At 37.2% G+C, this 23,262-nt stretch overlaps 1 protein-coding gene across 1 annotated transcript in view; it reads right to left on the bottom strand.

Annotated features, from left to right (window-relative positions):
- Positions 1-23,262, bottom strand: part of PDK3 (pyruvate dehydrogenase kinase, isozyme 3) — a 30,972-nt gene that overhangs the window by 6,433 nt on the left and 1,277 nt on the right. The window contains exons 2-8 of the mRNA XM_010075420.1: positions 14,650-14,721; positions 10,731-10,915; positions 8,612-8,701; positions 4,962-5,039; positions 2,741-2,817; positions 1,467-1,568; positions 747-857 (exon numbers count right to left, since the gene is read on the bottom strand). Coding sequence (XP_010073722.1) covers positions 747-857; positions 1,467-1,568; positions 2,741-2,817; positions 4,962-5,039; positions 8,612-8,701; positions 10,731-10,915; positions 14,650-14,721 — 715 coding nt within the window. The remainder of the gene's footprint in view (positions 1-746; positions 858-1,466; positions 1,569-2,740; positions 2,818-4,961; positions 5,040-8,611; positions 8,702-10,730; positions 10,916-14,649; positions 14,722-23,262) is intronic.

Genomic DNA, 23,262 nt, shown 5'->3' with positions numbered 1-23,262 from the left:
TAGCTGTATGATTTTAATCAATGACCCAATATGTAACTTATTAAAATTTAAATAATTTAAAAAATTATCCTTGTTAAAAGAATCTCTACATTCAACACTAAAGTAATTCCCTGCTTAGAAGAAACTATGGGGAAATTCTGTTTGTTTGCAATCAGGCCCTGATACTTCTCAGAAGGTAATATCATGCAAGGTATCTCCAGCTGAAAAGGAATATACCAGGAGTGTTCATATGACATGCAGGTTTGGGAATTTTTTTTAAAAAACATGTTTTTTTACAGTCCATAATTTACAGTAAAATAATTTTCAAAGTTCAATATAAGCTTGTGCATTACCAGGAGGTGTTTGTCAAGTGCTATAATTCTGACAGTGTGGTTCACCTTGCCAATACATGTATTACAGGAAACTTAGATAAACAGTAATTTACACATCAACTGGGAGCTCATTAGGTTATCCAACTTCTCAGTAATAGAGCACTAAAAATCCTGTCCGTTAACCTGTGAAAATATGATGCTTATGCAGATATGCTCGTTTGAAAGAATATAATGTCAAGACAAAGAAAAGCAATTTTCTGTTCCAAAGACTAAGTGATGATAACAGCCCCCATTTTCTCCTGATGTGTTTTACCTGCACAGAATTGCTAATGATAAACAATTTATTAAATGGAAAACCCGATCCAGTAGACTGCAGTGAAGCAAAACATACGAGCAGTGCAAAGTGACATTTAAATACATATTGCAATTGCTTACCAAAGGCACAGCTCTCGAGGGCTCCAAACTAGGCCTGGGTGCTGTCGAGTACATGTAGTTAAACAATCTGTCTATTTTTCTCAAAGGTACACCTCCACCTTGATCGCTTATCTAAGAAATGAAAAGTTACAGTTTTAAACATTATGTTCTGAAAAAAACCTGCAAAACTGAAGCAACATTATCTAAATAACTTCAGAAATACTAAAGGAGAGGCTAAGGACTTTTGGTTTGTCTGCTTTGGAAAAAAAAGAGGCTAAGCAGTAACCTCATTGCTCTCTACAACTTCCTGAGGGGAAGGGCAGAGCAAGGTGCTGATCTTTTCTCCCTGGTATCCAGTGACAGGACATGTGGGAACAATTTAAAGCTGTGCCAGGGGAGGTTCAGACTTGACATGAGGAAGCATTTCTTTACCAAGAGGGTGCTTAAACACTGGAACAGGCTTCCTAAAGAGGTGGTTGATGCCCCATGCCTGTCAGTATTTAAGAAGCATTTGGACAATGCCCTTAATAAACATGCTGTAACTTCTGGTCAGCCCTGAAGTGGTCAGGCAGTTCGACCAGACGATCCTTGTAGGTCCCTTCCAACTGAAATATTCTGTTCTGACAAATATGAAGCCAGTCTCAGAAATGATACAGTAGTTAATTTGCCTTTTCACATTACAAGTCATACTATTCTAAACCTAGCAGGTTTGTGAGTGTCATATTATTTTTAGGCAGTTACCTTAATAGATAGATCTTCTTTCCCCAAAGTGACTAAGGTTTTGATCGATGGATAGCTTTCTCTCTTACCTTCATGCAATTCTACTGTAGCTCTCATTGAATTCTGAAAATTAAAAAAAAGTGTCTTTGATTCTAACTTTACTATAATGCTTTTTGTGACAACTTAGAACTTGCATTACTTTGTTGAATCTAGATCCTTTGTCCTACATTTGTACACAAGACAGAAAAGGTCACAATGAAAACAAATGCAAGAAGTGCTTTCAAGTCAATGAGTTGTCCAGTTAAACTTTTACATCAGAACTCCATTATGTATACTTTCATCTATTTGATTAGAGTCAGAAAACACAAAGCAAGATTTCTTCCTTTTTCTGTGTGAAATCAAGTAATTTTATATAAGAGATAACATCCTTCACCTCCACCTTGCAGAACCACCAATAATGGTGTTAGAACGAGCTTTGACTTTCTCAGCCTGGGTGACATAATTGTTAAGTTACCATCTATCAATCTGACTTTATCATATCTATTAACAGTTTCCACTGCAACTCCATCACAGTTGACCATTACTTACAGCTACAACTCACTGGCTTCAAACCGTTTCACAACTTGTAACTACAAGTAGTGTACAAATTCTCACCTGTTCTGCCCTAGAACTAATGTTACAAACAGCAAAATAGAGGAAGATTTAAATGAACATGCTTGACAAGTGTCAGAAATCAAACCCAAAATACCATTACTTAGGAAAACTTTCTGACCAAATGCATTTTCCCTCCTGAATTTCTAGTATTCAATTGCACCACCTAGAGACCACCTATCTTATGCCTACAATAGCTCTCATGTTCCATTTTCACTGTTACAATTATTCAGAAAACAAATAAAAACAAAACAAAGAATGTCATTTACACTATTCAAAGACATATGGGCTGTTTCCACAATAAACAAGACACTGATCCTAACCAGTCCTCAAATATCGACAGAGAAGCAAGCTTATGAAAATTGCAAGGTAATGAATACATAATTATTGCAAAAATAGACTGAATGTTTTAAGTTAATCATCTGCAAAAACACATAAGAAAAAGTGGGAAAACAAATTTTTTTAAGTACACAAGGGCGTAAGAGAGGGCTGTAAGCCTAGCTTTTAACAGTTTCAAACTCTCTTCACTTGTTTAAGTGTAAGAAAGAAAAACTGAAATAAATTTAAGAGCTGTAACTGAAAAGAAACTAAATTTCAACAGTAAGTTCACAAAACCCTTACAAATATTAAGAAGTGCAACCTACCTTGAATAATTCAAACAACATATGAAACAAATGAGAAGGTACATAGACTACTTGAATAGGCTTGTTTGGAGCTTTAGCTAAAAAAAAAATGAAAAGTTTTTTTCAAAACAGTGTTTTATAACATTTCTATTTACAGAAATAACATGAAACTGCAGGCAAAGACAAGTATGTAAGCAGGTTCTAACTTTCCAAGTGCAAGGTAGCTACACGAAGTAAACACAAATTTCAGTTACTGCTGTCACCTGAAAGAACACATTCTAATGATTATTTTCAAAGACCTCTATATCAGCAGACTTTATTTACATATTGAACTTCAATAAGCAGTGGTTGGTTTCATACTGACAATGCATGTTAACTGAGAGAACTTTCCCATTTAAGTGGGAAACTTCCTTTTTTTCTTAACATACACAATATTTAAGCATAATATTTGCTGCACAAAAAGATTCTTAAACTAAAAAGATTCACTGTTCAAATATTCTAAAAACAGTGACGTATCTTCCCCTAATTAAAACATATGAAATGTAAAGTATGCATAAAAAAATTCAAAATATATTTCAAACAATATCACAGTTTTCTTATTACAAATTATAATTGAATTGTTTGTCCACTGTTGTCCTGTTGTTAGTGTTTTGGCAGACTTATACAGCTTGGCACAGCTCTGAATGCTAGAGTGCTAACTGATTTGGCAGGAAATAATACAGCTGCATTTAATACATTCCAGGAGAGTTTTGGTACTGAAGATGCAGTCATCCCTGAACATTCACCTATCTACTGGCATACAGTCACACCTTGTTAGACTCAGCGGCAGCTCAGATTGAAGAAAAGTCTCTGAAAGTCTGCTTCATAAATTGCAGGAAGATACAAACATGCACCCAGAAAGTGACTGAGGTCGAGTTCATCCTGTTTGGCACTTGAGGGCTCATAATAACACCAGTTAGTACTTTAAGAGACACAGTAGTCAAAACTCCTAGGAAAAGAAGACTAAAACAATGCTCTGCATAATTAGTTGCAAGGCAACTTGCTGTTTTATTATGTTAATTTTGTCAGAGTCCATACTCCAATTCTCTTATGCATCATCAAAACCAAGGCAGACTGATTTGTACTTGTCTGAGGCATAGAGTACACACAGAAAACACATAATTGTTGCTCTTGTGAGGTAATTTGCAAAGTCACTTCCTTCATGTAGACAACAGCTAGTTTAAAGGAAACAAGTAATTCTTTCCTCATTTCTTTTTTAATGAGATCCAGGAACTTGTTTTCTCTACAAGTTGGTTCTTTCTACTTGGATCTTCAAATTAATTTTGCATCGATTCCTCAGCTGAAGTATTCACTACTTTTAGCTCTAAAATAACTCAGTTTTGGAGGAGAGAAAGTTGGATCATTTGGTTTGGGGAGACGGAACTGGTAGTAATGCATTAGTGTTGACAATATCACTTTGTGTAGAGAAGTATTTCTATAATATTAAACAGTACTTTGAGCAACATGTGTTCCCATATATCACTCTCTCCATTTTGAGTGTTACCAATTTTGAGACACTTCCAATTCTGCTGAAGTTTGGAAACATCTTAGTCTTATGTTTGGATAGCTAACCAAAATTTGTGAGAGGATCACTCAAAACAATTTTTTTAACTTGAAAAAATAATCTGCCTTTTGTCAATAGAAATTATGAACAAAGCTCAGTCAATATAATGACAAGGACTGTCTCATCAGTTCCATAGCATCCAATTTTCACCTTTGCAATCAACTTGTAACAGATTTTCATGTGAGAAGGTTATGACAGGACTTAAAGCATACACTATGTAAAAAAAAAAAATTCTAATTTTGCCATCTCACACAGGAGAGCCCATCACTGGTGCAGAGCCTGACAACGGAATTTAAAAGCATACTTCAAAATGAAACAAGTTTCAGCTCTATTAAAAGATTAGTTGGAAGGCAGGTGTGTTTCCTTCCTAGTTACAAGGATTCTTGACCACTTTATTTTCCTTAAAGTGACAGTGAATTCAGCAGACAGCACTCTGCATTCAGCTTCAAGTAAACATCTCATGATGATAAACTATAATTCCGGCGCGCATGTAAACACATTAGAAGAAAAGCAGCTCTGCATACAGTACTGCAGAGTTCAAATTTGAACTTATAATTTATTAACAAAACTAAAAATCGCAGATATTAGAAATGCTTTTTCTTACATACACCACTTAAATTTAATTAATTTCAGAATTACCATTGAATTCTTCAACTTCCAGATCAGGTGCCACCGTATAGTACTGCTCACATAACATCTTAGCTGTTTCATAAGCATCTATAGAACAACAGAACAGAACACTGATTTATGAAAATCATCTAGAGATGACTAGCAAAGTTCATCCTGTATGTAAAAGACTACAAGCAGAACACTCATTTTAGTAGCTAGTTTACAAGTGTGAAGCTGGTATCCATTCTAATCCCTTTTTCTCTGTATGCTTATAGTCCATTTGTCAAGAAAGGGCAAATTCTATTTAAACCCCTACAAAAGCAGATTACTAGAGACAAGCTATTTTTTGTCTTCAGGGCTTGAAACCAGAAGGGTATAATTTTAGGCTGACCATAATATCTACTTATTTGTCATGTCCCGATCACAATGTAATGCTTGTTCTTTCCATCTCAAATAAAAAGGGATGACATTGCAACCATAAATTCAGTTTTTCCAAACACAATACTGTTTATAATCCTTGATTTTCACAGTCTTTTGGGGGGAAAGCTGTAATCTTTAAGACTCTTCATTCTTTCCTCTACTAAAACAAAAAAAACCCTGCCTCCCCATAATCCAAAATCAGGCTTTGTGTATTGTCAAAATAAAGCGAGAACACTTAGCTTTTGTTTGAAAGATTTCTTAGTGGTTCTAAATATTCACTGGTACCTCATTCACAAAAATATTTTAGAAACAAGCAGCAAGTATTAGCTTCAAGAGAAACTACAAACTCAAACACGTTCTAACTACATTGCTTAAGCTACCTTAATGAAAAGAGGCTTCCTCATAATAAGCATGAGCTCAGAGCAAGTACATAACAGATGGGCAGTTCTGCAGACAGAGATAACTTTGCTAAGGTACCATACCAATAGCATTTGACCTTGCCCTACATGTACCTCCTTCTCCTGTCCAAATCGACACTACTAAAGAAAACAGTCACTGCCAAGACTCAGAGCTATGCGACAAGCACAAAGAAAGTAAAATCACTGCTTCCCAGAGAGGGCTGGTTACCTACAATTGTCCTCCTTCAAGATGTCTACAGAAATAATCTATAATGCACCCTGTTATCTGAAAAAAATTTCTATCAGTTGTTCTGACATCTGCAAGGTTGGACATATCACACAAGGCTGACAAATACTCTTTGAGGTTTAGTAAAAAGGAGCTAATCAACACTAGAAATGTTCTTGATCATGTCCCAGGAACGGCTCACAAAACCAGCTCTCCAGAAGGAATCTTTTGTGTCAAGATGGTCAGTTCCAAAGACTAAAAGGGTCCTGTCACTAACACAATAAAATATGTCCTAGTAAAAAGATCAAAATCCCATTGAACACCCAAGCTGTGCAGAGAACCTCAGCCTGTGATGCACATAATTTAGGAAAAAAAAATATGCAGGAACATCTACACTTAGATGATATTCTAAAATAATCTCAGGAGTACTCCCAAGGCCATCAGAAGTTCTGTGCTTTAAAAAAAAAAGAGGCATAAGAAGCACAGTCACAATCTTGACTCAGTAATCAAAAGCGGGATAGCCATGTAGCTAGTGTGACCATAAGGCCACCTACATGGAGGAAGGAAAACATAAGCACATTTCAAAGAGTTTCCATATCACAGAAGTGAAAGTTAGATAAAGATCCAGGGGACAGAAGTTGGATTCCTATTGCAGAGAAAAACCTCAAGGCCTCTAAAAAACAAATCAGTAACTGCAGGAATAAACCAAAAGTCCTTGACACATGGATGTGGAGCAGACACAGCCACCATGCAAAACTTGAGAACAAAGAAGCTCTGAATAAATCCATTTAGCCTCCCTAAATTTAAAGTAGAATTTTCATCCATTTTCAAGAAGTAGCCACCTTAACACCCTTGAGATGAACGGGAGAGCACTATCTCTTGACAATCCAGTAAAATACCCAGCCCTAAGCAGAACTGTGTCAGAGTCTGAAGGCAGTCTGACATTTTACCATCCCCTAAACACCAATTCTTTGGCAGAGTCCCAAGACTGTAAAAGAGACTGCAAAGTTCAAAGTGTGCTTCACATCCATGGCTGGAGATAAGTAGCAACAAGAGTGAGGGATCTATTAGTACATCTAAAATTCAGGCTCCAGGAACAAGCCTGGATTTGCTGTCAGCTCAGAAATCTTATTGTAGGACAGTCAGTGAGATACAGAGATCCACCTCAGGCAGTTACAGACACAACACTTGGTGGAGCTGCTTGAAATAAGCAGCAGCTGTTTAAATAATTTCTTCAATGTCCAAAGGGCATACTGAACTCATAGCTGCCACAGAGTGACAAAATCAGCATCTTAACTCTGACAAATTGCTCAGAATGCTGCCTGTGAACCATAAGATTTTTGAGCTAGCACAGTATACAGAATGTAAATCAACCCCTCCACCAGTTCTACAAGGATATGGCCTCAATAACCTTGACTCTAGATATGCTGTTTTTAAGGATATCTTGTTTATTTGAAGGACAACACTGGATACTGTTCATGATGTCCTCATTTTGTTAGTGAATATTTCTTCAGATGTAGAAGATCTGCTTTAGCTACTGGCTTGAAAACTGGACTAAGCACCTTCTGCACTATGCACTCCTCTGTCCAACACAGCAACTATGAATTTGATGATCAAAACAGATTCAAACATTGCTATTAGAAGGAGTATCTAAACAAACAACATGACTAACATATACAATACTGAGGTCAAAGTGGAGTAGGATCAACCTAAAGAAAGCTGCTGAAAAAAGGCCACCTTAGAGTCAAGAAGACCTACAAGTCAAGAAGCCTTCATAACAGTAAAAAGCATCTACAACACAAAGCAAGTTATCATGCAGGTCAAAGTCTGACGTAAAAAAGGTTTCCCTCTTAGTTCACCAAAGGCTCAAAGAAAGGGAAGGGGAGGAACACATTCTTCCCCTCTTGCAGCTGCACAAATAGCAGTGAAGGACAGAGAGTGGAATTCATTTCTACAGCAAGACCTGTGTTTGTAAATAGATACACCCAGAGTGTGAGCCTTCAACTAACAAGATGAAAGCATATGAACATTCACAACACTAAGTAAACAGGGTTTATTAAGCAAAAAGGATTTCTAATGCGACTGTGACCTATCATTCAGATACAACCATTACGTATGTATCTTCTCTATAAGAAAGAGCAGGATGTGATATGATCAGATGCACATAGTAATAGCAAGCTTCACTGGAGTATCTGTACACCTGAGGACGTTTTACTGAAAGGCCTAACTAAACAAATTGGCAAATTTCACTTGCAATTTTCTTGAGTACCAGCATCAGATAAAAAAGCAGTACATGAGAACCTGCTTCTAAGATTTTTAGGGAATAAAATGTCTAAAGTTTAGCAAAACACACACTTAATATGACCTTTTAAAGGACAGTTGAAGTTATGAAAAAATTCAACTGCTTTCTTAGTTCTGTTAACATACCAAAACTCTCTCTATTCCTAATAACTAAGACATTAGAAAGTCTCAATAAGCCCATGGCTTTATTGTAAGCAGCAGCAGAACTTCCATTTCTTAGTTTTTATTAAATTAACTTAAATCACCTTCAGTCTCTTATATCTCAGTAACATATCCATGCACATTCTAAGTTGTGGTGGTTTTTAAAATCAACAAAAATATTAACTTCATCTTACCTTTAACCACCTCTGCCACATCACAATTAGGATCAATGCTTCCAATATGCTTGGGATGAGCAGGATTAATATCTCCGCCAAAAAGAAGTGCTAAAAGGAAAAAGAAGTGGCAGTAAATTATCTATTATGCTTGAGGTAACCCAGAAAGTTTAAATCTGGTGGTATCTGAAACCTACTGTATACTGCATCATTTTGTAAAAAGATACTCCAGCAAATTGCCAGAATCCTTGTTTAGGATTTCTCCTCTTTTTTTCCCCTTTTTAAGGTGAAAACCCACATTTCAAAGTGGACTATCAAAAATTAGATAATGCTAAAATGTAAAATGCTTCATTTACACCATTATGTCAGAACAGAAGCACTCACAACAGTGAAAATATTATAGTAAAAAGGACTGAGAACTAAGACATCATAAAAACCCTTTTACACTCACTTAAGCTGCAATTTCACAGGTGGCACAAAAGTCTCACTCACTCAACCTTCTCCCTTGCTCCGAGCAGTATGCTTCCTACCTCCCTTTGCACAAGGGTCTGGCACTCACCAGATCGTTCACCAAGAGTTTAGCTCTCAAAGAAGTAGAAACATTTTACACTTTTTTGCAGAAATTATTTTCTGCTATTTTAGCAAGTTAGTCGGCTCTGATATGAAACAGATGCGGTATGAGGTGAGCAAAACAAGATATGAAAGCTTTTCCTATTCCAGTCATGCTGAGCTAGTAGAATGGCATGCTGTACCTTGTAGAACTGCACTGTAAGAAATAGTCTGTCAAAAACATATGAAACAAATGCAAACTACATAAAAACCTGTTTCTCCATTCTGCTTTCCAATTGTCTTTTTCAACAATGCTTCAAGATTAATATTAGACATCAAAGATGGATCAGTAGCATTGCCTACCATAGAGGTACTGTACAAGATGAACTAAACTTTAAGCATCTATATGTGGTTTTAAGTTTCAATAAGTTAAATAAGAGTGACCATAGGAAAAGCCATTTCAGTTCAATTAAATAAGTAATATTTGAGAACTAGTGCAAATTATGCCACCACTTGCCCCAATAATTCTATTAGGACCATGTTTTTACGTATTACCAGAACTCTTCTATGAGAGCCTTTTAACTTAACTTGGGTTGGTGTCTCTCATTTGTCTGCCCAGGTACAGGTAAAGAATAAGCTGCACATTCATCTCATTCTGTATTCTTTGCCACTTTAAAATTACTTGTACAAACACAGCAAGGCATTTTTAGTCACATAAAGGGTTACTGGAAAGACACACAAATTGTAGTAAAATACCTTACACTACAGTACTCTAGCATACACATTATCTGCAACATATGACAATTTCTAAAAGCTCATAAAAGCAGAATACCGGGCAGAGAATGAAGCTCTAGAACTAAAAGGCACAAGATACACTAAAAAAGAAGATCACATGACTGTCTTTAACTTCATATAGATCACTTTCTGCATGGTGGCACACAGTGGTTAATAGGAGCTGTGCAAGTAACTCCCTGCACTCTGTAATACAAATATTAAAAAGTAAGTTTCTTAGTAACAGAGGAAACAGAGCCTAATGACAAAGGACTAATTCTAGCATTTATTCATAAATAGGAAACAGGAAGTAGAGGGAGACAAGGGATAATTTACAACTTAAGTTAGGAATACTCAACCTCTTTAGAAGGTAAGAAAGTCTAGATAACTTGCTGAAATAATAATATATATAGTGCATAACTTACTCAAAATTTATGGCATCCTTGCATTTCATTATGAAATAAATGTCAGCTCGACAATCTATGTTGATATTTGTAAGCAGAAAGATACAAGTATTCTACTACTATCTAAAGATACTTCATATATCACTATGCAAGCTGTCTCTGACAAAAAAAGATTAAAAAGCGACAGCCACATTGACAAAGCCTGACAACTCTAAAAGAAAGCGTATTGGTGTTTTGGATTAATTTCTGACAACTGCAAAGCACCAAATTAACCAGATGCCAGTATATCTTCTACCATAATTAGCACAGAATATTAAGAATTAGTCATGAGTATGGAAAAACAAAACAAAAAGCTATGGCTTTGGTTTTACAAGCAATAACCAATAAGTTCAAGAACAAAAAAAGCAATTACTTACTGTGTTGGTTAATAAGCATACGGAAAGAGATGCGGTTGGTGTAGAATCTATCTAGAAAATACTGGATGTTACTGCTAACAAATGGATCAAAGCCATATTTTTCCTTGTATTCAATCACCCCTTGCGCCATAGTTGGAACCACATCATTGTGTCTGTTCCTGACTTTAATTAAAACATCTAAAAAGCTAGAGGAAACAAAATTAGAAACAGATTGTTAAAAGTAAAATTAAACTCAATCTCTCACTTCTGTTTTCAACTCCCCATAGCATAACCATTTTATCTGTTTACTATCTCTCCCAGTCAATAAAAAGTTATCAGAGAAGATAAAAATAGAGTAGTACCTAAACAAACCTATTTAAAGAGAAATATTTGGTCAACCTCTTATGAGATCTGTGAAATATTTAGGGCCTCAAATTCAGTTATTCCTCCCAAAACATTTATTTAAATTAAATCTCTTTGCCATTAACGGAAAACAACAAGATTTTCTTTCATTGCAATCATATGCACCATGGCAACTCTCATTCTCTGCAACCAACAGTAGCTGGAAGATTGGAAACTCAAGAAAAGCAACCTGACTGCCCTTCATAATTTCTTGAGAAGTTTTACACCCCATACTTTCTTCCCAATACCTCAACCCATGCAGCATTAACTTTTGAATGCATTTCCTTTACCTGGCATCTATTGTGATAAGTTTGAATATCAGAATAGGTAATTATTATCACTGTGTCTTCTGTTCAGTTTCCTTTTACACCACTGGATGGCAGAGTGCATACAACAGTGCTTTGACAGGCTCTTCTCTGTGGTAGCTCAGCAAGTTTCACGATATTACTTCCATTGCTTTTAACAAGCACCTGTTCACAAGTACACACTTACTTTGAAACAGCTTGGAGGATTTTTGTTTTTCCTTCCAAGGCAGCTCAACAGCTATGATCTTCAAAGTGCTCATCCTTTTTTTTCCCCATATACAAACACATCCACATTTGAAATATGAATTATTAATAGCTTTCTAAAGCCTAGACATAGAAAAATCAGTACTACTCAACTCTGCTACATTCTCTAATATTAAATTAACCCACAATGATTACATGATCTTGTTTAAAAAAAGTGTACACTGTGAAATGCAGCTTTCAAAAGAAAGCACAGCTGAGAGACTTGTTCAGCTATGCCTATATCTGCAATTCTACAGATCCTTTTTAAAAAAACATCAACTGCAAAAAATTTTCAGTAGATTTATAATGAACACTGAAAAGAAATGTATTAATTATTTTTATCAAAAGTAGAATATAGACCAGCTAAGGAAGGAATCACAGAATAGTCTGGGTTGGAAGGGACCTTAAAAGGTCATCTAGTCCAATCCCCCTGCCATGGGCAGGGGAAAGGACATTAAGACTGCCAAAAGTAAAAAAAAGACTACCATGTAGCCACCACATTTAAAGCAGATACTTCCTTCCTTTTCATAACCACTTAGCCAAGACAATCAGTTGATAGTACACCATACCACCCTTAACAAGTGATACACTTTAAAAATTATTTCTCCCACTCCACACTGCCAGCTCCAAAGGAAGGTAGGATTCATTTTTAACAGTTTTTTCACCATCCTCAGTCTAACCACCAGTTTTTGCCTGTGTGTTAACAAACAGTTCAGTAGTCTTTCAATATTATTTTGTTGCATAGAAAGGGGGGAGTTTTAATTGCCTAATTCCCCAGTCTAAATACTATCTATCACAATACAGAATGACCGTTCTCTTACCTACTGATCTTGTTAACTGGACAGCTTAAAATACTTCAATGCTTAAAAGATTTGTAGACTCTTTTTATGTTTATTAAGTCTTGATTCTGTGTGATCTGTAACCACTGAGATCTGATGTTCATTTTCAAAACAAGACACTATAGTGCCTGGCTGTACTCATGCTGCTTCTGTTTCATTTGATAATTATGAACACTCTAAAAACAGATATCCAAGAAAACTGTCCATCAACCTTCTTAAATATATATTGCCATTTACCTTGAACCTCTGAAGTCTACAAAAAATTAAGTTCAGTTACCTAAATACAGAACATGTAAGATGGTACCAGAAGCTACATAACCACTTTGCCTCTACCTGCACATCGCAGATGTTACAGGCTTAACAGGACCTGTGTTACACTTGCCAGTCTCACTTAGATGTCTACAACAGCTTATGCTATCTTCAAAAGGCAACAGACTTTAAGTCAAGCAGTAGGAAAACTTACCGCTAAACTAGTCACAAACAGAAATTCTTGTCCCATCAGCAAACAGGCTCTAAGTACAGAATCACAAAATGTACCAGCTAAAGGTAATGGAAAAGTTCATCTAATTTATCCACTACAGAAAAAGCATGCCTAGAACATCACTGAAAGCTACCTGATCTACTCTTGAAAGGTTTTAAAATGAGATACTTTACAGCCTTCTGAAACAGTCTCAGTCTGTTCTCACCAATAGTAGAATTTGTACTTTTTGTCTTGTATATGGTCTCAACTTGAATAAAAATCAGCCTTTTTTTAGTTCTCCACTTCTTCACTTAAGAACAACCAATCACCCTTTACTACAGTGACTTTTTTTGCACAGATTCGCAGTGTCTTGCACTTCAATCTCTTTTTTTGCCAGTCTAAACAAATGCCTTTAACATTACTCAGAGGTGGAACTCTCCCAGTCTCTAACTCTTGCTCCTTTCTCATCAACACTCTCCACATGAGTTTAAATTTCTTAATATGTAGTACCCAGAACTGCAGACAGTATTCCAGCTTAGGACTCACACTGAGGAAACGGGTACTTTCTTTCCCTTGCTTAATGGCACTACAATTAACTCAGTCTATAATTCTTACAGCTTTTTCTACAGTTCTGCCACGCAGGGAGTTCATTACTCGTGCACTTGAGCTTCTCCTGCATGTACTGCTTGACACTTTAAAAATAAAGTGTCAAGATCTCATATAACACGCCCATAACCAAAAGAGCATAATGACTGAAATGCAATACCCAATAAAACCCTTACTTAACCTAACCTAACATAACAGTTAATGTATCTAAAACTACAGACAGAATACCATTTTTGCACAGCACAGGCCACATCTTGCAAACAGAGCATTTGTTGGACTTCAAGATGTTTTAAACACTTCCTATAAAGCACTGCTTTATCAAGTAAGCCTTCCAGAGGTTAAAAAGAAATTCAAGTTTAAAAGACAAGCTACCCTAAGAAAACTAATCAACAGAGCAAAAAAAACTTGCAAGAAGTTATCACCTAAAACAAAGTTGTCTGCTACACAGTAGAGGGTAACTATAGAGCTTAGTGCTGGGTTTTTTGTTTTCTTTTTAAGCCTCTGATGCATATGTTGCACCTGTTTATCTCATGTACACGTGGGGGTTTTTTTCTGTTTTATGTATACAAATTTCAGGGAAACACTCTAATGACAGTTTTAATAATTTTGTTGACAAAGAAAATTAGCTAATCATTCCTTCCTTCTCATAACATAATATTACTCAATGAGGTAGCTGAACACCAATAGTTGAAGCCCATTAAAAAAAATCTTTTAGACAAAACCAATGATTGACACTTTGTTGTATATAATGTATATTAACACATTCAGAGTACTAAGCTCAACATTTACTAAAATGACTAAGTATTTGACAGGCAAGTATATTCTCACGCACATGCTGTTTTCTCAATACAGCCCTGTAAGGAAGCATTTTATCAAGTTTCTTAAACTATGAAGACCGTATAAATGCAAAATATATTGTTCAAAAGCACTCAGATTTCTATATTCTGCTCCAGATTACAATTTTGGCCTTTGCTGCACAAATTCTACCTTACAAATAAGATCACTCCTACCCTATAGTACAGAAACACTTGTTTGAGACAGATTATTTTAAAAAGAACCATCACAGGAAAACAAAAATTACTCACTCATCCAGAACATGAGGATCCTCGGGACTTTTATTTTCATATTCTAAAAGCTCAAGGAAACTCTGCATGTACCTGAAATAAGCAAAATGATATAGGAGTTAAAATACTTAAACCTAAATTACTTCTGACTTTTTATCCTTAAGACTACAGCCTCATCTGAAGGAATAGAAGCATAGTACATAGATCTCTGCAAAGGCCAAAATGTAGTGGGATGCTGCAACAAAGGGAAAGAAAGCAACTACAATAGCTTGAGTTAAAAAGTATTATTTATGACACTACAGCCCACAATTCAGGAAGACTGCTATATAAATCACAGAATCATAGAACAGTTTGGGTTAGTAGGGATCTCCAAAGATCATTAGTCCAACAATGAGCAGGGACATCTTCCAACTAGATCAGGCTGCTCAGAGCGCAGTCCAACCTGACCTTGAATGTTGCCAGGAATGGGGCACCCACCACCTCGCTGGGCAACCTGTTCCAGTGTTTCACCACCCTCATCGTAAAAAATTTCTTCCTTTCATTTAGTCTTAATCTATCCTGTTTTAGTTTAAAACCATTACCCCTTGTCCTATCACTACAGACCCCATTAAAAAGTTTGTCCCTATCTTTCTCATAAGCCTCCTTTAAGTATTGAAAGGCCTCAATAGGGTCTCCCTGGAGCCTTCTCTTCTCCAGGCTGAACAACCCCCACTCCCTCAGCCTGTCCTCATATGGGAGGTCCTCCAGCCTTCTCATCTTCTTCATGGCCCTCCTCTGGACTCACTCCAACAGGTCAATGTCTTTCCTGTACTGAGGACCCCAGAGCTAGATGCAGTACTCCAGGTGGGGTCTCACCAGAGCAGAGTAGAAGGGCAGAATCATCTCCCTCAACATGCTGAATCAAATCAAGCTGATGTTAACAGAAGCATTCTTTCTCTTCAGGTAGGTCTGTAATTTCAGCTAACTCAGTTCATCCCCAGATCTTGATTTCCTGGTAATCCACTTTATACAGATGTTAGTTTGCTCCCACGTTCCTCAGCAAGCGATCCAACCTTCCTTCCAAAATAAAGCTCCAGAGAACACTCCCCAAAAGCTGCATTAACAAGACTGCACCAAGCTGGTCCTACAACAGTACCCCAGAAGAGTAGACCCCTTCACACACTCCCACATCTCCTCACATTGTACCTCAAGTCACACAACACAACTCTCAGTTTCATAAAAACACTACTCTTCCACAACACAGGTCTCTCTAGTTCAGGCACTTGGCACACACGAGACAGTAACTGAGGCTTAGAGCCCCAGAGGTACCACACAGGACCCGAAGAAGATTTAAGGCAAAGTACCGCTCTGCATGAACATGGCCAGCCTGCTCTGTAGGAAACTAGCCCAACACCACTTCACACCACTTGGCCTGAAGACCAGGTATAACCCCCTGAAGCAAGTGCATTTAGCAGTATAAATGTAGTTTTAAAGATTACAGAACTGGGACCTATTTCTTGAAGTTAAACACACAAGGTATCGACCACACACTTAAAAGGTAGGGTTCCAACATTAACAGAAAGAGATGTCTTTTGTCTCCCTTTTGCCCTCCCTTCACTCCTGGTTAAGCCCTGCCACTTACACTATAATAACAACATCAATTCTAATTAGATATTTGTGTCAACAGCTGTAACTTCCTGCAACTGTCAGACAGGTGGGTTGGTTGGTTTTTTTTTTATTATTCTCACACATGAAATCAACTCATAGGAAGGTCTCACTGGTTAACGTTAGCACTAGAGAGGAGAGATAACCATACAGCCTCCACGAGGAAAATGCCTTTCCCCTTTCAGTAGCAACAACCCCTTAGATCAGATCAACAGAATGGTCTATGCATAAGCTCACTGCCTATGAGAGTCACCCCAGTCACCGAAGCTCGGACAACTTCACATTGCAACACTGTCAGTTACAAGTTTGACAAGTAGCTCACATCTCTTGTATTGCTTATTTTAAAACATGTTCTTTTACACTGCTAAGAGATAGTACCAGCGTAGAACAACCATCACACCACACTCTCAGGAATCCAATAAATTGTCTATGGTCACTTCAAGGAAGAGGCAGTAACTTAAGGAGACACAGCTCACTATCCACTGAAGATAAGCTCCTGAAAAGTGCAACACTTAGCAGTTAGAAAGATACTGAAGCAGTGCTAACTATGCAGGGACATCACACACTATGGGGAGGATAGAGAGGCAGAGGAAGAATTATCAGGACAATGAGCTCAAAGAAGGACTGAGTTTCTGAAAAAATGAATGAGAACTAACCTCCTTTGAGGATGTGTCCTTGCATGCATTCCCCTTTTAATAATTCTCACTGAAAAACCACCAAACCCCACACTTTACCCTTCTGAACTCAGCTGCTTCACCTGCAAGACTTAACACGGAACAAATTATGATCACCCTCACTCCTTTGTTTCAAAGAGGTACGTGTTATTCAACATCATCTGCCTCATATGAATCAAGGTCAATCAAGTTACTCATGGGTACAGGATGGAAAAAAGGTACCATTATTAGTGAGCCAAACACAGTAATAAACAATCAGCAAAGGAACTCCAGAATGAAAGATGGGAAAGTTGTGGACACACACAGGCACTGAGGCAATTCAGGGCATCACCAGTTGGCTCCATGAAGGCAGTAAAGATGAGCTTTTGACCTCTCGCCAAACCAGGTGATCTCACGCAGAAGCAATGCTTAAGACCAAGTCCTGTGCCCAATTTTGCTCTGCATGACACTCCACAACCACTCATTGCTACCTCCTTCACCATTTCCTTGACAGGTGATAAGAACATCTAAGCCATTCAATTCATAATTGTCTCGAAGAGTAAACTGACTTTCTGGACTTTTTCTAATAGAGAAAAGGGCATCATTCATGTGGTGTCCTTTTCTTGCAAATACATTTCAGAATGAAAAAGCCATGTAACTTGACTTAGCCAAGACCACCAGCACTGTCAGATTGGACTAGTTCCCTCCTGCTGTAGGCTGAAATATGAGAAAGCTAAGATCATCATTTGTAATTAAGTATTTGCTATCTTGAACTTTTTTGTGTGGTAAAAAGTAATCAGGGAAAATATTTATTTGATTCTATGGAGAAAAGCAATCTACCCAAAAAATACCTGCCTGATTTCTGTGAAGAAGTCTTATTCTATTCCACAAATATATGCTGATCTCTTGCCACTCAATGACTGTCTACATTAGCATTTTTATTTCCAAATCTAAACCTGCAGTAGGTTTTGAAATGAATCCCCCAATAAACCTCACTTAATCCACACTGCTTAGACTTGCAAAATGGTTTTGGCCCTTCAGAAGACCGGGTTCTTCTCAGAATAAACTAAACTGGAAGCTGCTGTAGGTGTGCACCAAATGTGTGAAACCCAAGGTAGCCATCATGACCTGAATCAATGAGTGGGCCAAAACACTACTTCTTTATTTCATAAAGAAAACAATAGCCCTTTCTGTCTCCCAGAACACCCAGGGCTGCAAGTCAGCTTTCCAAGGAAATTCAGAATCACAGAATCATTTAGGTTGGAAGAGATCTCTTGAAATCATCTAGCCTAATCTCCCTGCTCAGGCAGGGTCAGCTAGAGCAGGCTGTCCATATCCAGTTGGATTTTAAATACCTCCACAGAGACCCCGCAGCCTGTCTGGGGAACCTTCTTTTTCTGTTGGATCACCCTCACTGTAAAGAAGTCTTATGTTCAGAAGGAATTTCATGTGCTTTCATCTGTATTCACTGCCTCTTGTCCTGTCAGTGAGCACTACTGAAAACAAGTCTGGCTCCCTCATCTTCATTCTCTCCCATTAGGTATCTATACACTGTCAATATCCCCCCTTCCCCAAGCCTTTTCTTCAGGCTGAACAGTTCAGACGGCTCACTGAATATCTCTAAGCAGATATTTAGCTCTCTCAATTTTTTTCCATCTGAAAACAACTTCAATAAATCTGTATCATGAAAGAAGGGACAGCTACTCTCGTGGCAAAGTCAGTCAGAGGACATCAGAAAGCTGCTCACCCCCGTCTGTCATAATACAATATTATGAGAGTCCTGTTTCTGAAGATCCAGGACAACAACCACACTTGAGAAGCAACACAGCAGGTGCTTTTTACTGCAGACCTCCTACCAGAAATCTTGAACACCAGCAATCCTGTGCTAATGCCAAGGATAAAACAGCAGTGAGTATTTCTGCTACCAAAAGTAGGCAATACCTGATTTTTGTGCTGTGTGGATTTGATTGGTCGCCTGTCATTGCTGGTATGCTGCATTGAGATTTGTACTCTTATTGGGACTTATTGAACTTATGAGGACACTTGTCCTAAGACTGCTGCCCCTTAAGCATCAAATATCATTACTCCTGTGATGAAGGATCAGCAATTTTACTAGAATATCAGACGGGGCAAGCCAAGTGTTTCTCTCCTCTAATGCAGGAAGCAATCGTGCAGAAAACAGTTTCAGCCAGAAAAAGACTAAAGCAGGTCTCAACTAGAAAAAAAGCTACCAAACATGGCCACCAGTCTTCAGCACAGTCAGCAGGCGCAACAGCTTCTGAGGTCATTACGCTGCAGACTCAACATAGCACCAATGAGGAACTGAGAGTTTCTGAAAGAAAGGAAAATTACACAAACTAAATGCTCTAGACTAAGGAAATTTATAAATGTGCTAAAGCAATCTCTTTAATCTCTGTGGTGATGAAGAAGCTATGGAAACAGGCAATGCTTTTCCTTTAGAGTTATCAACAATATGTAGATGTCTCTGATTCTAAAGTAAATTGGTATCACATTTATTAGTCAAGTTTATTAGCACAAGCACTGTATCCAGCAAATTAGAGGGACCAGCTCAGAGAAAAACTTAACTTCAAATCTAAGTTACTCAAATTTCTTCCATCACTTTTACTAATTCTCCCAATCCCTTGACTAAATGAAGCTAGAAAAAAAAAAAGTAACCTTAGGTCAAACAAATCTAACCCACTGTCCAATGCCTACCACCATCATCCAACTTGGGATGCTGTAATATCCTGTATACTAGCCCAAGTCTCTAGATAAAATCTCAGAGCTGCAAAGGCTGTACATCTTTTTCTTTTATCCAGTTGTGATATACAGTTTTTACACAAAATTCATCCCCCCAGCTCCTTCACAAACAGCTCAAAATTAAAGAAATCAAGTAAAAATTTGTTTAAAAGGAAATTTCTAACTCTGATTAGCTATAATAAGTAACACACAAGATTGCCTTAACCACTACCAACAGTACCATCTGCCTAATAGTGAGCAGTCAGCAATGCAGTTCACTCCAGTAATAGCTAGTGTGTGTAAAAAAAGGTCATTCCCCTTTCATATAATTCATCTATTTCCTTGAATTTTCTTTTGATTTGAAATGCAGGTGCAGATATGGATAAATGAAGGTGGTAACTGCAGGATTTATCAAGCACTGAAAAGCAAAACCTTGTGATGTTTTAAACACACTTCACACAATTACCAGCCAGCTAGAGTAACGGAGAACAGAATCAGAATAATGGATGATTTGCTATATTATTAGTAAATGAACTATAAAGGACACCAATCTACAAAAAAACCCAGCATAGACAAAAGAGAGAGAATGTCAATTACATGTTACTCTTCTTCGGTGAGTCATCAAAAGCAGATGCCCTTCAAATTTGTTCTTTCTGGTGTTTAATTTTTTAATCACAGTACCCTACAATTCATCGGACAAGATCTTTGGTTTCAAGAAACCTTTTGCCTTGTTCTTTTGATAATTACTGCCAGGTAGATTGAATTCTTGTTAGTCTGCCAAATTTAATAACTCTAGAATGGTACATTTTGTACATGAAATCACCATAAATGCCCATAATGTCAACTCCAGATTTTCTTTTCCCTTTTTTCTTTTTATTTTTCAAAAACTCATGCAAGATACCTTGCTTTTTCCCTATGTATATATCTCACGAAGATTTTCCTTTAGAATCTCTCTAACACCAAAGCACTGAAAAGATAAAACATATCCCCACGGTAACACAATCTTGTTAGCATAGTCAATGTAAAACAGAGGGGAAAACAATTACTAGTCCCCAAACTGTATTAATTTCCCTAATGGGCTTTTCCAAGGAGATACATGGAAATTTATGTCCTTTTCCAGGAAAAAATACTAAACAAAAAGAGAAATTTGGTCAGAATTAAGATGCAAATTTTAGATACGACTGAGTAGCATATTGTGCAAACCTCATGATCACTTTAGCTTTTTGATAGGCCCTGACCTTATTATAAGGTTTATTGTAACTTTTTTCCCATCATCACATCATAAGTGATATCTTTCATTACGCAATTCTGCCACACGTTCAGTATCCTACCCACGGTGCACTTCATCTATAATGTACCCTCTCAAAGCTGGCCTAAAAAAGGCCCACTTCTTTGGAACTAGGAAGTTGTCCATCAAATTTGAAAAACTGAAAATAAGTTGCTGATCCCTAGCACACTGGTGGTTGATCTGTCTGTTATTTAGGATCACCACAGCTCACTGGCAGAACATATTCATTGGGTTATTTTAATTTGCTTTATTCCTTCTTTTGCTTATCTGTGCAAAGCATATACATACACTAAGTTATAAACTCAAACTGGGACAGAGCTAATGTTTTATTTTTGCAGAGTCTGAAATGCAAAACTTTTTTGATAGTTCACTCTGTGGGTAATGCCAGCTTTATTCAGAAAATTACTCAGAAAAGCACAGCTGAGTAGCACAAGGGCAGGACAGCTGTCTTGCCTATCCTTATTGCTGCACACATCAGGCTAAGGAACCCAGAAAAGGAGAGAAAAAAAACCGCACCCTTCCTGAGAGCAATCAAGCAATCAGTTGTAAAATCTGTTAGGCAGCACAGTGCCGTCAAGGAGCATGGTACGCGAAGCAAATCGCCTAGAGCACAACCATGAAGACAGATTAGAGAACAGGGCTTGCCTGCAGCAGGGACCGTACTCTCTGAAGTGATAACATTGCCTCCTAAGGGACCTATAAGGGACTAGGAAATTAACACAATCCCAAATGTCACTGCCTGGCTGGACAGAAAATTAACAGGAAAGGATCCATGCTGTACAACAGCCAGGGTTGATTTGTTTTCTTAGGGCACCAAACCTAAGTTAGATCTATTTACAGAGGCCCCTTACTCTAATTTAAAACTTTATTGAAACCTACTATAAAGAAGAGGAGCTTTTTGTATTTTTTGGCATGCTGACATTAAGGAATAGAATGGGAACTCAAATTTTTAACATACAGCTAATTTGGACTCTCACCAAAAGCACATAAAACCACAGGCTTCTAAGTGAAACATGGTAGTGTAAATAAATCATAAATATGCTGGTGACTACATAAACTACTGAAAATCAGCAAATAGACTAAGGCGAACAATGCACTAAAACAGGTCTTTGCTCACTTGTGGCAAATGTACATCAGATTTTTTGTTTGCATATTAATACACTATCAAGCTTCCTCAACCTATGACATAGTAAAAACAAAGGATCATGAAATCTGATCTGAAAAAAAATATTTGAACTATCAAACAACTGCATCAAGAGGAGGTTTCTTCATTTTACAAGTTCACAGAACAGCTGAACAGCTAAAATTTATTCTACTGCATAAAATTCAGGAATCTCTCTCTAGAAGTGTCTGAACTTTACATTAAGAAGTTATAAATATGTTTCAAAACTTACTATCAGCACAGCTGCAGAAAACTCAAGTTCATTTACACTGAAGTTAATACAACTGTTTTGTTTTGGTCTTTTTAAAAGCTAACTGATACAGTAAATTTTTCCCAAGATTCATCACCAGTACATCCCTAGACTTGTAGTCTACAGATAAACATTAAAAAAATATCCCAATATAAAACCTCTAAACAGAAAGAAATAAGCTCTTTCAAGTCTACATCTATAATCAGGAAGATACCACACCACAGTTACGTTACTTCTGACATAATATCACAAAAATATTCTTACATAATCTCAGTGAAGATATTCCTTTCCACAAAAACTGTTAGTTAACTCAGTGTTCTTCTAATTTTGATCCTATGACAAACATTTTGTTTTCAAACTTCCATCTACAGGTTGGATGTGCACTCAAATTTCATCACCTTAAGTCTGATATTTTGGCTCATTTAACAGAAAACTACGAGTCCAGCTGTGATGGTACAAATTATTGTGATAGTGCATTATCATATAAAATATATTTGGACAAGTACCTCACAGTCATCATATATTCTAATATGCTTGAGACTGGTTTGTTGTGGGGGTTTTTGTTTGGGTTTTTTGTTTGTTTGGTTTTTGTTTTTGTGATTTTTTTTTTTTTTTAAATCAGTAGTATCTATTGTAGCCATAAAAGTCATCCCACAAAACCTCAAACCTGTAAGCAAAAATTCTGAAGGGGGTGCCCACTCTAAACACCTACTCCATTCTTTTTCCAGAAGTGATACAAATGTTGCTTGACTCTGTATTAGCAGGGCAGAAGCCCTGGTCACAGAACATATATTTGGACTACAAGAATTATGCTGTAGAGACATGACAGAAAAATAATTTCTTTTTCTTTACTAAAGACAGTTTCACAAGTCATCTAGACCAGAAAAGCCTAAAAGGC

This window comes from Pterocles gutturalis, unplaced genomic scaffold, assembly GCF_000699245.1.
Source record: "Pterocles gutturalis isolate BGI_N339 unplaced genomic scaffold, ASM69924v1 scaffold24767, whole genome shotgun sequence".
Lineage (NCBI taxonomy): Eukaryota > Metazoa > Chordata > Aves > Pterocliformes > Pteroclidae > Pterocles > Pterocles gutturalis.
This window is presented reverse-complemented; position numbering and strand designations above follow the sequence as displayed.